General features: G+C 37.8%; 1 protein-coding gene across 1 annotated transcript in view; it reads left to right on the top strand.

Moving 5' to 3' along the window:
• Positions 1 to 14,781: 14,781 nt before the first annotated feature.
• Positions 14,782 to 17,888, top strand: part of LOC108971769 (protein patched) — a 28,499-nt gene continuing 25,392 nt past the window's right edge. The window contains exon 1 of the mRNA XM_018938041.1: positions 14,782 to 16,028. Within this exon, the coding sequence (XP_018793586.1) occupies positions 15,891 to 16,028 (138 nt within the window). The 5' untranslated portion in view covers positions 14,782 to 15,890. The remainder of the gene's footprint in view (positions 16,029 to 17,888) is intronic.

The raw sequence follows: 17,888 nt of genomic DNA, 5'->3' as shown, positions 1-17,888 counted from the left end.
TACATTAAATGTGAGACGCCATGGCGCGTTCCTTTATACACATCTACAGAAAAAAATACTTCGAAACCTCCATCAAAAAATGAAGAAAAATACTTTTTCACCGCCCAGCAAAGTCATTTACCGAAGAAAACTCTGCCATTCCGCAATAACACTTTTTATTTGCGAATTTATATTTCCGTTAAAAACCGTTTTTGATTTTTTAACGGCTATTTAGCACATAAATACGTATGTATGTAGTTAAATGTGCACATTAATGAAAACATACAAATTATTTATTGTTATTTGGCCATAAAATGAGACGTTGGCGATCGAGCTAATTTAGCCATGGGTTGCCGTTGGCTATTATGTATTTATACCCACCACGAAGACCACCTAAGTTGTGGTTTACCTAAGTGTAAGTTGTGTCGAAAGCGCCAACAACCACTATTAGCAGCGTGTAAAAATATAACAAAAATAATAACAACAAAAACTGAAAAGAAAACGCAAAAAATAATAATACAAGCGTCCAAATAAGCAAAAAATAATAGCAGTAATAACCGATAGAAGACACAAGCTACATGCAAACATACTTATTAATTTGAACATGCCAACGCCGAACATACATTCATACAAATACACTTTCAAACTTTTATATACTACAGTTCGGAGCAGAAAAATAGCAGCGCGTGAGTAAGAGATGCATCTGAGTGAGTTGAGCACATAACAGCCAGTTCGTGTATTATGGGTTTGAAACTCGGGTAAGATGTGATTCAAAATTATAGAAAAACAATTGTTAGCTGTTATTGTTCGGTTAAATATCTGATAAAATAAAAAAAGCTTCCCATACAAGGACTTGACTTTGATCGGTCAATTATATGACAGTTATATGCTATAGTGGCCCGTATCGGTTTATATAATAGCTTCTTAAGGAGGAAAAAATTAATGAATAATTTCAGATCATATCTTAAACACTGGGTAGGTTAAGTTAGGTTAAATGGCTGATCAAAGATCACAAGTGAATCGCAAGTATGTAGTACTTTGTGAGGTCATATAAAAGAATGTCCTGTGTTCGACTATAAATTAGCAAAACGCTTAGTAGCCAATACAAATTTGTACAGAAGTTTAATTTCCATTCCCGCCAACTCGGTGCGATGTCTTAAGGTAGGCGCTCACAAGTGCTTTCACTACCAAACACAGAACAGTCAAGAAGGAAGTGTTGGATTGTTTCCATCTCATCTTCTTTCATACAGCTTCTGCAGATGATGGCGATGACCCGTCAAAAGTCCTAGGGAGAGGCTAGCCTTACTGAGGGCAAAGTTATGGCCCAGCGCTGGCCAAGCTTATGTGAAGCCCAGCTATGGTGTGGTGGACCACAGGAGGTTATGGGAGCACCGATCCGCCCAAACTCTACCGATAATGGTTCTAATGTGCAATAGAGTTTTCTGCGATTTTGACACCTATACCAATCTTATCACAAAGACACTCAATGTTATTGATAGCGATGTTAAGCACTCTTTGACTAGCCCTAAGCGTACTGTTAATGAGTTTAAGATTAGTATTGTCGGTCTGCTATGTGAGTGGATGGTCACTTCTCTGAAGGAGGTTGCACTCCAGAGGAATAAATATASTGCYACCTTMATGGTTGCAACCWCGGCTTGGAAGATACTACAATAAWAATAATAAGGATAATAATAATAATAAACCACGCCACCAACTTTCCCCTCAAGCTTTGACCCRTCTGTGAAGAAGCTATTGCACCTCCCCTTCACAACTCCTTTACCGGTATATGGATAGAGAATAACTCGGCAGAGTTCGGTTTGGTGGCTTAAAGATTCAAGTGATCCGGTATGAAAGCAAAGTGAGAGAGGATTTCCGAGTGTTCAGAAAATTGTTCTTTTAGGAAGTCAGACTCTCTGAGTCTGATGGAAACTTTCACAGCCCTACAAATTCCACGCTGATAATTTAATGGATGTGCTCAGGATCAGGCGAAGTAACCATCCCATGAACCTCTTATAGACGAAAATACAYAAAATAAAATAGATCGAGTTGTTCTAAAAATATCAAAATACCATAATTGATATCGTTCAWGAATATTTGGCTGTGTGGAAGCTCTATATAAAGTGGAACGTCCAATTCATATCTGAAGATTTCAGTGCGATTTTGCAATTATCTTAACCAAGCCACGTCCAATCGAAAAAGCCACGGTTAGAGCAACATGTTTACCGCAATGTCGCACATTGTCCTGATTATGGAGATTTCCCATTCTATTGCCCAAAATTGGTTGTTCCTTGTCGATTTCGCACTTCGGAACAGTTTATAGTCTATGATTCCCGGCGAATCCCACAWAACACATAGAAAAATCAATCCTGATCTGGTCACTGGGTCATACGGTAGAAAACGTACACGAGAAGCTCATAGCGCGTAAATACAGAGAGACTAAAGAGATTTCATCTTTTATTCACAATTTGGTTCAATTTGTGTTAGGATTCCTGACTTCCTTTAACCATTCCTTTAACCATTCCTTTAATCATAAATTAGCACGCTGCTATTAATTTGTGCACTAGTGTACAACCATAGACCGCAACTATCAACTAATTTGCGTTTGTTTTATCCAGTAGCCGTAACAACAACTCAAACTGCCGCAAATGCCAACGGTCAAACGTTAACCGCAAGCGGCGCTCAAAACCGCAACACGCAGGCATATCATACTAAAGTGGTCGGCAAAATATACCATATTTACATAACGACAGACAAGCACACAAACACAAATATAAACATACATATATAGATGTATCATTCATGCACCAAGTTACACCTCAAGTACACGCCATCGATATTACGGCAATAACGGCCACGACTGCGACTGCGACCACGACTACAACCACAAAGMCAACGACGATGTTTATAGCGATGGCGACGAGCGAGTATCACCAGTGGCAAGTAGTAATTATTACATTAAATGTGAGACGCCATGGCGCGTTCCTTGTTTGCTGTTGTTATTAGTGTTGTTGTGTTGTTCGCTACCACTTTTGTTGTTGTGCGGTAGTGGTGTGTGGCCCATAGACCCGGAGCTCCATTGCAGAAAATGCGCATGAATTGTATCTAAGGCACGATGCGACGTGGTGCGGTTCATGAAGTCGGTGGAACGGATTGGGGGGTGGTGTACAATTTGCATATATGTATTTATGRTTGTTCGTAAGTATGTTTGCGTAGAGTGTGTCCGAATGTAAGTGCCTTGTCATTGTATGCCAATAGTCATAGTTGGTTGATCATTGCAAACGAGCGAACTAAAGGAGACCCATTGCAAGACGGCAGTTTAGGGTGGCCAAATGTGCAAAAAGACTCTTCTGATGGCAAATGACGCAAGGATTACGTGGAAAATCGTTTGATGGACGTTTTACAAGCCAGCAAGAAAGATTGTGTTGAAATGACGGAAATCTTGCAACCGACGGCTTCACCGATTGGAAAAAAGTAGAAATATTAACTTCTCATCAAACCTGGTAGTTAGCGGGTAAAGGCTAATGATGTGTTTTTAAGTATTTTAATGGCGATTACATTCCCTACATGTAAAAACTGCACGGTTGAAGACAAATAAAGTCTTCTAAGTTGTAGTTCCGGCAGACTCGAAATCCAACGCAGAATAATTTTCGCCAACAGTTGCTACTTACTTCGGACTGAGTAGGCAATTGAGAAATAAGTTTCTCTCTCAACGAACAAAGACCAAAGTCTATTAGTCAATCATCATCCCCGTTCTGCTTTATAGTGCAGAGGCTGGAACAATGACAACAATTGATGAGTCGACGTTAAGACTTTTCGACAGAAAGGTTCTGCGGAAGATTTATGATCTTTTGGTCATTGGTAATGACGAATACCACAATCGATGAAACGATGAGCTCTGTGAGATATACGACGACATTGACTTAGTTCAGCGAATTAAGAATCCGAATGAATGAAGACACTGTAGAGAAAGAGGAAGACCACCACTCCGTTGGAAAGACCAAGTGGAGAAGGATCTGGTTGTAGGGCTGTTGTAAACTCGGCTATAACCGCGTAATCGGTGACCCAYATATGTACGTATGTATAGTATATAAATGACCAGAATAACGAATTGAGTCGATTTAGTCTAGTATATACCTAAATTAGTACCTCAGTTTTGAAACATCTATGAGATATTTGGTAGAAGTTCTTTTTCCTCAAGAAGCTGCTYATTTGTTGGAATCGTCGATATCGGACCACTTCTTGTTTAAAAAAYTTTCCATTTATCAAGATATCTCAACGAAATTYGGTACTGTTTCYATATTGATTGATTTCAGTCCGYCTGTCTGATGGTTACAGAGTTTTCAATTAAAAAATTTTATTTGGAAAATCCGCATTTCAATACATGAGATCACGACTCTCTACCTCCATGATCTTTAAGAGGATACCGCTGGGTTCTCTTTGCCTCTGTGTCGTATGGTTACCATGAGGGCTTATGCCATCAGTTCCGCTTAAGTGAAAGAAAAAGTGTWATTGATAGGAACGCAAATCAAAATCCGCTTGATTTCAGTTCGCCTGTCTAATGATTACACAGATTTTCTATTCCAAAATTATGTTTAAAAAAGCCGCTTTTCAACCCATAACAACAGTCAACTGGTCACCTTGTCTTGACAACACCGTCGCCGCTGCCACTGCAACAGTCAATAGCCCGGAGCTTTTACGCTGGCAATGATCTGTAGTAATAGTATCTAAACAACGGATTGTTGGGAATGGGGAACGCAGCGGTTGGTGGGTGGCAATGTGCGCCAAGAGCTAGATAATGCTCGGTAAATGTCCGTAACGGCAATGGCTATGCGATTGACTGCAATTGCAATTGTAAACTAGTTTTTCGCCAGCCAAAGCATGCGAGAGAGCGCGGCGGYGAAAGGGGTTGGTGGTGGCGATCTGGTGCGCGGAGAGATTATTTGCCATACGATTGTTTGATTGTTGTTTRATRTTGGCGCTGCAGTTGTTGTGATTGCTATTTTTTGTTGTGCCTAGGRTACGCCTAGACAATTGGACACATGCAACAACAAAGCAATGAAAAAAATCGAAAAACTATAAATTAAGACATTATACGATTAAAAACAAACAGCGTCGTTAAAGTCAAAGCAAACTTGCCACCAAAGATTGGCATACGACGTTGGTGGTCGCTGTGCCTCACCGCCGACGATGCCATAWACAAACATACACATMCACACATACCCATATACAAACGATTCACCGACAAACGACGAAGTGTGATATACAGATACACACACATATGCGCACACAGATCAACTGCGAATGATTGAGCCGAGCGCTCCAACWCGTAGGTGCAGTGGAGGGCGCATGCTTTTCAGCCAGTTTCGCTCGTTAAACATTTAGACGAGCATTTCGGTGCGATAGCTTCGGCTTTTGGGTGCGTCTGGTGGGTAATAGAGGTGCGGGCTAAGAAAGGGGCTTTCATAACGTGCGCCGTTGTTTGTTGTTGGTGCAGTGGTTTGCAAAGTGATGGCGGTGGTTGTCGTTGTTTTGKTAGGTGCAGCGCGTAGGCACACGCATCATTGGTGGCAATTGTATGACGTTTATTTTTTTGTTTTGAGATATAAATACATACATATGTACGTGTTTTTGCCTGCCCTAGGTTTTTTGTGTGGGTAAACAATTTTTTGTGCCGGTCGACTCGAACCGGCGACGGTATGTTGAAAGCTTTGGAGCCAGCGGTCGCGCCAAATAGAGCATACAACATTTTCGATTTTTTGTTTCTTTGGAATTCTTTACTGATTTKGAATTTTTTGGTTTCCTTGTTTAAAATTTTTACTACTTTAGTAGAAGCAATGCTGATATAATCCATAAAGTAATTTGCAGGCATGCTCCTGACACATACACGACAGTACGTGCAGCTTAAAAAGCCGGGTTCGATCTGGCTACGTAGACACGACTGTCGTGTAAACGGACGTTCATCCATCTTGGGTCTAACGGACTTTGGCTCCGGTTCGATCTGATATTCCAAAGTATGTATATTCCACATTTTGGTTATCGAGGAACGTCTGACCATCGGTTTATTCTTGTTTTCATTTCAGGATCACGAAAGTTAGCGTCTAATAAATTAAGGTCCTTTCGTTCATCTTTCCAATGCGCAGATGGTTTTCACTGCTCGACTATTTAAGTTTGTGCTTTCAGGTTTCTTCTTCTTTACTGGCCGAGTTTACAAGAGCGCGGCAGTCGATTCTTCTTTTCGCAATGTTTCACCAATTGGAGACTCCAAGCAAAGTCAGGTCCTTCTTTCCAAGGGAGTGGAGGTTTTCCTCTTTGTCTGCTTTCCCCAGCAGGTACCGTGTCGAATTCTTTCAGAGATGGAATGTTTTCGTCCATTCGGACGATATGACCTAGCCAGCGCAGCCGGTGTCTTTTAGTTCTTTGAATTATGTGGAGAGGCAGAGGCCTTGTGCAAAGACTTTGCTTAAGAAACTATTGGTTTAAAACCGATTTCGAGCCAGCGACTAAAAAAAAAATCAGAATAATCGGTTGTGTTGGAGATATGTGACATACACATGTCTCAAAAATTGTTGAATAAACTTTTACGATCCCTTCGACTTCGTTTAAAAATCGCAGGCTGGAAACTGGTTTTGGACCCAGAGTTAGTTAGGCAAAGTTGTTCAGAATGATTGCGAGAACATTTTCCCTTTAAGCAACATTAACGATTTTTTTCCTTCCTGTACCCGCCCTATTAGTTATGTCTTTATGCTGCCAAAAATCTGGTTTATACCCTGAAATACTCAACTTAGCCCATTTCTAGAAGTGTATTGGCTTTTCTGGATTTCCCTATACTTTCATAAATGATTGATAGATAAATTAAATGGAAACCTGGTAAATTTTTATTACAAACTTTTAGTTCGGAAGTTCTGTTTCCTTTCCCTTTGGCACTTCAGCTTGGGTTGAGCAACAACTGTAGCGTTTGTAGAGTCGAAATCAGACTTCGCAGCAGCTTGACTTTCGGTTCCGAAACTATATTTTTATTTTAACTCTAGGGTTTGAATTGTACTGGTTCTTCTAGAGCCATGCCTTTGGAGATCATTTATTTCAATAAACAAAAACGATGAAAAGTTGGAGCAAATTCCATCCCACCAACAAACACAGTTTCTCGCACGATCTGCTTGTCTAACCATACAAATATTTATGTACTATACATACCTATAGGCGTTGTGGATACGGTTGTCTGTCCGTCCTCTCGGGAGCGTGTGCCAAAGCCTGTGCCGCTATTTGCTTTTGCTTTTGAGCGCAACGAGCCGACAACTTTGATGAGTCTTTGCTATTTGTACAGTGCTTTTTTTACGCTTGCTATTACTACTACCGCGATCAACAACAACAATAACAACTACAAGAAGAAAAGCAAAAACTTGCAGGTAACATAAACTCTGAGCTTTATATAGTCATTGCAGTTGTTATTATTGTTGTTACCGCTGTTTACGACGCTATCGCGATTGTCAGTGTTGTTGTTGTTGATGCTCTGGTTGTTGTTGTTGTTGGTGGTTTTCCAACTTTGCGTTTTTTGTGATTTTTTCATAGTTCTGTTCTTTCCCGAGTTTTTATAAATGCCTAGTCAGTTATATTATATATGCAATTGTTGTTGCTATTATTGCGGTTGCATGTTGCATGTTGGTGGGTCCTCATATCTCAGCGTTGCATTTTTTCGCCTTTTGGTGCCGTTGCTGCATATTTTCGTCATTTCGTTTCTCTGCGCCACTTCGCATGGCAGTTGGTTTGCTTTTGTTTTTGTCTTTTTGCTCTTTTTGTAATTATAACGTATCTTGTTTGTTGCTATTGTTAGGGAAATGTTGTTACTTGCGTTAATAGTGATTTCTGTTATACCTTCCTTTCATAAATCTTGTTTACACTGTTGTTTGTGGTCCAGCTAGATTAACCTTCTCTTTATCAAGTGTTTTCCGTTAATTACTGTTTTTTTTTTGTTTTTCTTCTCTTATCATTGCGGTTACTGTGCTTTTGGCTTATTGGCCTTTAAATATGTTTATTGTTGTTATTAATACTTTACTCTCTAAGTATTATTACTACTATTAGCGAAGTACTTGAGATTAGGTTAGAGCACAGACTGGGTTTTAGGTTAATACAAGCATTTTATTAAGAACATAAGTAGATAATACTAATACATATCTTTAAATTTACACCGCTCATATTCTTAATCTCGGCCATTTTAGATCTATCGATATAAGGTTCCAACTATTGGAACTCATCGCCATTTTAAAGGAACTTTGAAAAAGAAAAAACCTTTCATCTCTTTTCAATACCCTTCATAGGTGTACACTTTGACCACCGACTGTCAAATAGTAATCCGTTTGTTTCCAAACTACAAAACGGTTAAACTTTGCCTTGGTGTACTTATCAGCGCAGTCATAATAATGTGAAAGCGGTGTAAGTTCGCCACTCAAATAATTTCATTAAAAAAATTACCGAAAATAGAATATTATATTACCCATTCGACTTTCGAGCATTGTGCGATAACAGCAATAAAATTAAACAAATAAAAATTCGAAGACATTATCGTTTCTGTTATTCATCTTAAATACTATATCGGGCTCATTGAGCACTTTCCCGCAATAAGTGACATTTGAACATTACTCAATGAAATCTTATAAAAAACGCAAAGGCAAACAAACAGAGACAAGCGCATGTAGTTTTAACGCGCTGGGCGATAATAACGAGCAATGCAATTAAATTCAACTCATTCAAAATATAAGAGTTCACAAAAAGGCTTGCATGTGCGCTGCATGCACATTAGGGTGAGTGCTTTTTTTATTTATATTTATATCTTTTATGATTGAGCATTATTTAGATTAATAATTTTTTATAATTTACTGACACTGTTATAACAAAATTTATGTAAAACAACATGGGGCAAAATTAAAAAAAAAATACGTTAATATTTATCAAATTTTTTTCATGATTCTAGTAGGGACGATAACCATTCCTAAACTTTTAAGAATAAATTGGGTTTTTGTGTTTCAGATGATCCAAACATGAGAAATCGTGTCTGCCAGTGAAAAAACGCATCTCATTCACMCAGCCATTTCTCCGAYAGATGTCATCATAAAATTCCGAAAAAGTTTTTTTTATACACTCCACGATAAACCTTATGATATTATATAATATGTGAAAAGAGGTCTATTGTAGAAAAAAAAATTCTATGAAAAAAATGCCAAAAAAAAAAAAAAATAAGCCCTACCGACCCTTTAACTTAGAACTTAGAACTGAAAATTGGATTTTTGGCAGATATTTTTACTAAAAAATGAAAATTTTGCGAAATTTTTTTCAACTAGTTGTAATCGAAAAAATCCTTTGTCCAAGTCTTTAAAAATTGCATATTAAAGACATGAGAATTTCATGAAGATCGGTTGAGTAGTTCTCGAGAAATCTTGCTGCGTTTAAAGACGGCGCACTTAGCTTAGCGAGCGCACAAGTTCTCAAGACTGTATATCCGAAATTATTACGCGGATCAACTTGAAAATTCAGCACAATATTCTAGAGGTGTTGTGGAAGTTAATAAGATAMTAAAAGTAATAGATTTTTTGAAACCCTTAAACATTACCAGCGTTACATCCTTAAGTGTTATATCCACTTATAAATTTCAATAATTAATTTTTATACTCTCGCAATAAAGTTGCTAAAGAGAGTATTATAGTTTTGTTCACATAACGGTTGYTTGTAAGTCCTAAAACTAAAAGAGTCAGATGTATGGTTATATATACCAAAGTGATCAGGGTGACGAGAGAGTTGAAATCCGGATGTCTGTCTGTCCGTCCGTTCGTCTGTCCGTCCGTGCAAGCTGTAACTTGAGTAAAAATTGAGATATCATGATGAAACTTGGTACACGTATTTCCTGGCTCCATAAGAAGGTTAAGTTCGAAGATGGGCAAAATCGGCCCACTGCCACGCCCACAAAATGGCGAACACCGAAAACGTATAAAGTGTCATAACTAAGCCATAAATAAAGATATTAAAATGACATTTGGCACAAAGGATCGCATTAGGGAGGGGTATATTTGGACATAATTTTTTTTGGGAAAGTGGGCGTGGCCCCGCCCCCTACTAAGTTTTTTGTACATATCTTTCAAACTACTATAGCTATGACAACCAAACTGTATAGAGTCGTTTCTTTCGCGCATTTCCATATACAGTTCAAAAATGGAAGAAATCGGATAATAATCACGCCCACCTCCCATACAAAGGTTATGTTGAAAATCACTAAAAGTGCGTTAACCGACTAACAATAAACATCAGAAACACTAAATTTTACGGAAGGAATATCAGAAGGAAGCTGCACCCAGGCTTTTTTAAAAAATGGAAAATGGGCATGGCGTCGCCCACTTATGGACCAAAAACCATATCTCGCTATTTTGAATTCCATCTGATGCCTTCTCTGTATAATATATCCATTAGGAACCAATGATGATAGCGGAATAAAACTTTACACAAATACGGTATTTGATGCGAGAGTATAAAATGTTCGGTGACACCCGAACTTAGCCCTTCCTTACTTGTTTTACTTTATTTTTATTTTTTCGGAATATTTTCCGAAAATTTGTAGTTGATCTGCTAAATGGTTTCGGAGGTATAGACGTATTTTTAAAAACTAGTATGATTGGCTGGCACAACTTTCAACATGTTTTTCTCGAAACCCTGTCCTCAGAGCCAGTGCGGAAAATGTCTATGAACCGCCAATCGAACTGAGATTTTCACACGGCCTTCTAGATGTAACAAATTTTTTCAAATTTAACTGAATTTTTGGATACTTATTAACATAAAATATTTTTCGAAAAAAAAATACTGAAAATTTCAAAATCTGTACTTATCTATGTCAATATTTTTTTTTTGTTATTTGAATTTGAGTTAATTTTAAGCAGACAAATTTTCCTCATCGCTAAGAGACTTTTTTCGGAATTCCGCCTAGAGATCAGGGAAATGCAGAATTATTCAAATGAAGATTTATTAAAAATGTTAAATTATTTTAAAATGCCAATCATAGAAAAYGCGTTTTTATAACTTGCAAGTAGAAATAAACCCTTAAACTAATAAATGCACTCCCTAATGCGCCCATTTACATATGTATATATCCACACATTCATACATTCCTCGAACAAATGACATTTGACATGACAATGTATTGGTTTGTAAGCATGTGCATATCGGATATTGAATTAACTGAAATTGTATCGTAAAATAAAATCGTAAAATGCCATTTTTTATGTTACAAATTTCAACACAACAACATGACAAAAATTTGTTTACTTTCATGCACGTAAATAAATAACAAACGATAAGAGGCACCACCACTCGTACCGTGCAATCAGAGTAGCGGCACCACTACGCTGGACCCACCACACACAACGCCAACGAAGGGGGACACGACGTCGCCAACGTCAACGCTGCCGCTGCCGCTGCCGCCGCCGCCACCATCCACATTGCGAGTGTTGTGCACTGTCCGACTCTCGACCGCTGACTGCCTGCCGACTGTTGRTTTTGCCTGCATCAAGTTCGCAAATTTATGATAACCATTTATCAATGCTGYGGCGGATTTCGTTTAGCATTCGGCACTTAGCCCCAACGTCGTCGACGCTGTTGCTCTTGCTACTATCTCCACATACTCAGACGAGTGCATATGTATGTAGATTTGTTTGTGCACCAATGAGTGTCTTTATGTATGCATATATATGCATGTGTGTGTGTGTGCGTGTGTGTCTCCCTTAATCGGAAGCATTGTGGGTGGTCGCGAACTGTGAGTCGCGAACAAGCAAGTGAGCGAATGAGCCGCCAACCAGTTGGCGACTTCCAACAGACGACCTACAGCGAAGCCGCGCCATTCCTCATGTCCGTCCGTCCGCAAGTTTGTCCGTCCGCGATTCGTCCATCTACACGTCAAAGCGCTGATATTGAATTGTGAATGACGACATTAACGTCTTTTGTATGCGCTACAAAAGCGGCATTATTATTGTTGTTCTTGTTGTTGTTGTTTCGATTTGACTGGCATGGCGTTGGGTGATGGCGGTGGCACCGGCGGCAGCATAGCATGGACGACTGATCGCTTCAGCTAGGCGCAGTTCCGCGGCTCACTTGAATTAAGTGATCTGACAGACTGAATATCTACAAGCGTTCGTGTATGTGTGTGTGTGTGACGCACCCTACTTAAAGGCAGCCAAGCTGTTGTGATTATACAATAAATTGTTTTGTAGAAAGGCTTAGAGGGCAGGGCTCGATATCAATAGCAGTAGTACTATGTTTGTGCCACAGGCAGGATAAAGGGAAAGCACAAACAAAAAAACATAAGTACATACATTTGTAATAAAAGGGAGAGAATACGAGAAAACGGCATAGGTAAGAAGTACTGGTTGAACGTTGGGATTTCTATTTCAACTGAAAAGGGTACCAATAACATACGGATTTTTTGGGTGCCATAAAAGAAAGAACAAAAGGATTAAAATATATTATTTTACATTCTTCTTTCTATACCGCGTATCACGCTTTTTCAGTTAGTAATTGGGTATAAAGAAAAACAGCGTTAAATTTATCTGATTAGAGCAAGATAATAGGGTGTAATATTTTGTCAAAATTTTGACTCTAACCTAAAATTTGATGGAAAATGTTGAAAGTTGATTCAAAATGATAACTTAAATATCATTAAATTAATTCTTTTAAGCCGAAAATCTTTATGAAATGTTAGGTTACACTGGTAGACCAGTTTCGTTCCTTTGCGATACGCAAATTTTAATAGACTCGGTGGCCTCACTATCGATACTTCCTCCAGGGTATCTTGCCGTGGGAACCCGAGATGCTTACATGATACTTGGTCAAAGACCGGAATTCGTGTGCTGCATGAGCGATAGGTAAAAGAATCGTGGCCACTCCCAAGTGAATGGCGATCAGAGAACTTTCCKCAMTTGCGTGAACTTCTAYACATGACTTCATCCTCCAAATCAGAAGTAAAGTTCTCTCTCTTCTGCGAAAGATTTATGGTCCTTTGCGCGTTGGCCATGGCGAATGTCGRATTTGATGGAACGATGAGCTGTATGAGGTATATGAYGATATTKGCATAGTTCAGCGAATTAAAAGACAGCGGCTACGTTGGCTAGGGCATGTTGTCCGAATACTAAAACAYTCCAGCTCTGAGAGTATTCGACGCAGTACCCGCAGGGGGAAGCAGAGGAAGAGAAAGACCTCCACTCCGTTGGAATGACGAGGTGGATAAGGACCTGGTTTCGCTTGTAATCTCCAATTGGCGCCATACAGCGAAGAGAATGAACGACTGGCACGCTTGTAAACTAAAAGAAGAAGAAAAAATMTTTTAAATGCATATTTTGCTTTGTATTTTATTGAGAATATTAATTAGATATAAAAATAAATTTGTTTTAAGTTTGTTATTATTTTTTATTTAAAATTTTTTTTTATTGTTTTAAATTTTTTAATCTATTATTTAAATTTTTTTTAATACTTTTAATTTATTTTACTCGAAACCATCGAATTTTACCACTGTACTCTTAATTGAATTTTTAAGWGCTTTCATTTAAAATAATTTTCTTTTAAGGAGTACCCTCTTTTGAAATTTTATTGGATTAATAAATCATATCATATATTAACTATAAATTTTTTTATTTTAAAATATCTTTTTTCAAATAATTTTTAATATTTTTTCACGGAATTATACCACTGTACTCCTAATTGAATTGTTAAGCGCGTCTTAATAACTTTATTTTCTTTTGGGAAACGCGACTGAGACATACCAATGATATGACTCTGAACAAAAAAATTCAATTGTAACTACAAAGAGCATAACTTTTAATGCTCAGCTCTCGCTTTTCGCGCGCGCTCGGACGTACACCTGAAAAGCCTAGAATCGTCTTTGGCAACAGCAACAACTTGAAAACGCTGCTTTTGCGCCAAACAGTGTTTATAAGAGTACATAAGAATTTTACAARTAAAATTTCATAAATTATTTTTCGTAAAGACAATCAATGTGAGTCTTACGGACATTGAGGAAAAAAGTTTGCTCACCTTTAATTAATGTTTTGCCCCACATGATTTTTAACAAACTGCACTATGGTGCTATTTCCGAAAACTGCATTGTTTATGCGCACAACGAGATTCAAGAGAAACGCCGTCYAATAAGAGACTAGAGAGTGCGCACTGGCTTCTGAGAAACATTAACTGAAACACACACACTACCAAGTATACAAAACAACGACTCAGTGGCGTGCTCAGCACATTRCCGGATAAAGCGCCAACGGAAATCGGGAGCGCAGTCGCACATGCACACACAYACCTACAAGAAAAACACTTGCAATGAGTATGGCAGTGAGCGCCTATGCTGCTCAGTTGAGTAACGGTGAGCGCCGAAATCAAAATGGCCGCATTTSACAGGAAACACATACATGCCAACAAACAGCTGGAGAGCGAGTGTTAACGCTCTTTTSCTTGTTATAACGAGAGTGCKTTGGCAAGTGTTTGTRTACGTGAGCGCAACGCTAGCAGCGTTTGTACATATTGTGCGAGATGAGTGCCTGACTTTTTGTATRAATTAATGAAGTTATTTCTGCTTTATCTGCGCTGCCATCGGTAGGTCTGGCGCTGAGCGACAGGCGGTAGACAGCAGCAGCAGCAGCAGCACATCAACATTAATAGCAACAACTCTATCTACCACTGCCAGTAGCACAAGCAGCGGCAGCAGCAGAATTTCTGGCATTAGAGTGCAGGGCACTCAGCCAATACGCTCAGATTTCATTCGATCCTCGTTGTGGCAGCACGTTGGCAATATTACGTCGCGTGGTGAAAAGTGTATATTGAATTTTTTTTCCACAACTTCTACCAAATTGCTTTAGCTAGCAGCAAGTCGAAGTWAAGAAATTCGTTGGTGGTCTTTGCGTCAATGTGCACTTTATTTTTGAATCGTACATAACACAACAGTGATTTACTAACGTGTACGTACATGTTATAAAAGTGTAAAAAAGTACGAAAACAAAACATAGAGTTCCTTGAAATCCGTACGAGGATCAACAACACAACTGCTGCGAGCTATAAACGACATTCATTGGAATTTTCGTGTGCGACAACGACGCTATTCACTTGACGTGAGCGAAGTGTATGTGAAAGAGGCAAAAAATAAATAAATAAATACAAATTTATATATATAAGAAGTGTAAGAAACGAAATTAAATGCGAATCGAAACAAAAACGTAACAAAAGTAGCGAAAAGCGCGTTTAAAGCATAGTGAATATGTAAATAAATGAATGACTGCGAAAAACAACTGCTGAAGATGCTAGTTGAGCGAGTAATTGAGTTTTTTGTTTTTACACGCGTATACTTCTATGTATAGTTTGCATATATACATGTGTATATTTGCATGAAAACAGAAATTAATGAATGAAAACAAACGCGTATCGAGTGCGGAAAATCCAAACATATAATATATTACTAAAACGTGCGTAAAGCGTGGCTACTGAGCAGCGCTAGGCAAAGCAGAATGCAAACAAAAATTTAATTTGCATAAATTACTATGCACAGTGTATCAATGAAACAAATATATATTTGTACAAACATATATTTTATAACAAGAAATAAATACAATTCAAATCAACTGTTTGCCTGCTGCGCCCACAAGTTTTATTAAACGTCACATTTCCACCGACTAACCTTTTCGATTTTCATTTGCAACGCGCACAGCAGCGCGTCAACTGCAGCATAGGGCTCATAAGGGTGCATATACAGCAAATTTTATGTTTGGCACTTGTATATGTGAAGTTGCAAACCAAAAGCAAACGCAAAAATAAAAWTATTCAATAAATCGCTAATCAACATTGCGCACAGGCGACTGTGGTGAAGTATTCGTATAAAAAAAAATCGCCTAAAAATGGTTGCGCCCATCATGGATGGGCTGCCGCGAGTGCCGGACACACATGGCGATGTCGTCGATGAGAAATTATTTTCAGATTTATATGTACGCACCAGTTGGGTGGATGCGCACGTTGCACTCGATCAAATCGATAAGGTAAGTAAATTATCTATTTCCTTTCTAGATAAACGTATTGTGGTGAATAGTACTGCTATCRTTAATTTTTAATGATTATCGTTGGTTTTGGAAGGAATGCCGAATATGCAGCCAAGTTCAAATTTATACCCACAGATATACACATATAAACTGCGCAGACAAACGATCGGTAATAAATTTTTTTGTTGGTTTTAGTGTATTTCAATATAAAAAATATGCGGGTATTTTGTATGATTCTCAATTGTATGGTGAGAACTGAAGAATTGGAACTTCTTGGTAAATTTCTTTATAAGAAAGAAGAACACTCTTGGTAATTAGAAAGTATATTTGGAAAAATTGTGAACATTTACATTATTATAAATAGCGACTTACGCTTGAAATTCCATTTTTGGAATAATTCTTAATGTCTACTATGTCCTAAGAGAACCTATTTCTAGATTGTCCAGCTATTTATAGAGACAGGTCTGAAGGCCCTTGAACAGGGATCACATCACCTCAGTYGAGCCCAGCAAGCTCCAGGAATTTTGCAGAGTGCTGTATTTTTGTGACCATATGTGATATAGGAGAGCGCACAATAGACCATAGGTCGCAGTACAAAGCCTCAAATATTTTCTATCTATCTACCTATCATAAGTGAAGTGAACGGCTAAAGATAATCAATAACACTTGTATTTAGTCTGTCTCTTATACACATCTAGATGTGTATAAGAGACAGCATATGTGATATAGGAGAGCGCACAATAGACCATAGGTCGCAGTACAAAGCCTCAAATATTTTCTATCTATCTACCTATCATAAGTGAAGTGAACGGCTAAAGATAATCAATAACACTTGTATTTAGTACAACTGAAAATGTAGTACATACTTTTTTTCTAAAGCTTCACATGTTTTAGTGAACTGATCYTCAGAGTTTCTTAGCCTAAGTCGTTCCTRAAAGCAGTATTTTTATTATAAAACCGCYAGTTGGTCAAAAATACCGTTAACTTATAACCTTGAGTTCCGGATTCCCCAATTTTAAACGGCCAGCAGTAATAGCTATCCCTCTATAAATTTTTTTTTTTCAAAGAACCTAAAAGTGGAACCATTTCGTTGATTAAATAATTTCTCATACAATTCCTTTATCAGCATCTTAGCAGCGAAGATGCAAATTTATTAATTACTAATTTATTTCCAATTTAAAAGTAAACCGATAAGAATTTTSTGAGAAAAATCTTTATTTCAATATTAGTAAGGAATATTCATCCGGAAGATGAATCATAAAGTAGCTGTGCTTGAAATTTCATTTGTCTTTTAATTTTTTAATTTTCAATAAAAAAGTAAATTGATAATAATTTCTAAGAAAAACCTAATTAGTTTAATTTTAGTAAAAAATATTCGTATTTTTTTATTTTAAATTCATTGTTTTTTAAATTCGGAAACCGATAATTTTTTTATTAAAATTAATTATTTTTTAAATTCCAAAACCGATAAGAAAAGGCTATTTAATTTGTCTTTAGAAAGCAATTTTTATCAGCAAAACCACACTTTAAAATCAGCTGACTTCTAAACACTGTACAAATAAGTTAAACGCCTGCTGCTGCTACTAGTTGCAAGCCTGCTGTTAACAAGCTAGAAGTAAAGAAAAAGTGAAATTATAAAAAACACAAAAACAGTGCAACATTTCAATCAAAGCGCATCGTTYGCTTCTTAAGCGTTGGCAGCTGCAACAAAAGCAGCAGTTAAGGCAAAAATTGTAAATACGTAAACAAAAGAAACTATGCGATTTCTCATAAATAAAAGCTGCCTCCTRCCTTCGCTTTCAGCATATTTTATTGTATTATTTTAGTGTATTTTTTTTGCTGACTTTCCTGCGCCGTGCG

The sequence above is a fragment of the Bactrocera latifrons genome, unplaced genomic scaffold (genome assembly GCF_001853355.1).
Source record: "Bactrocera latifrons isolate USDA-ARS-PBARC rearing strain unplaced genomic scaffold, ASM185335v1 scaffold_359, whole genome shotgun sequence".
NCBI classification, from domain to species: Eukaryota; Metazoa; Arthropoda; class Insecta; order Diptera; family Tephritidae; genus Bactrocera; species Bactrocera latifrons.
Note: the sequence above shows the minus strand (reverse complement) of the source record. Positions and strands in the feature narration are given on the sequence as shown.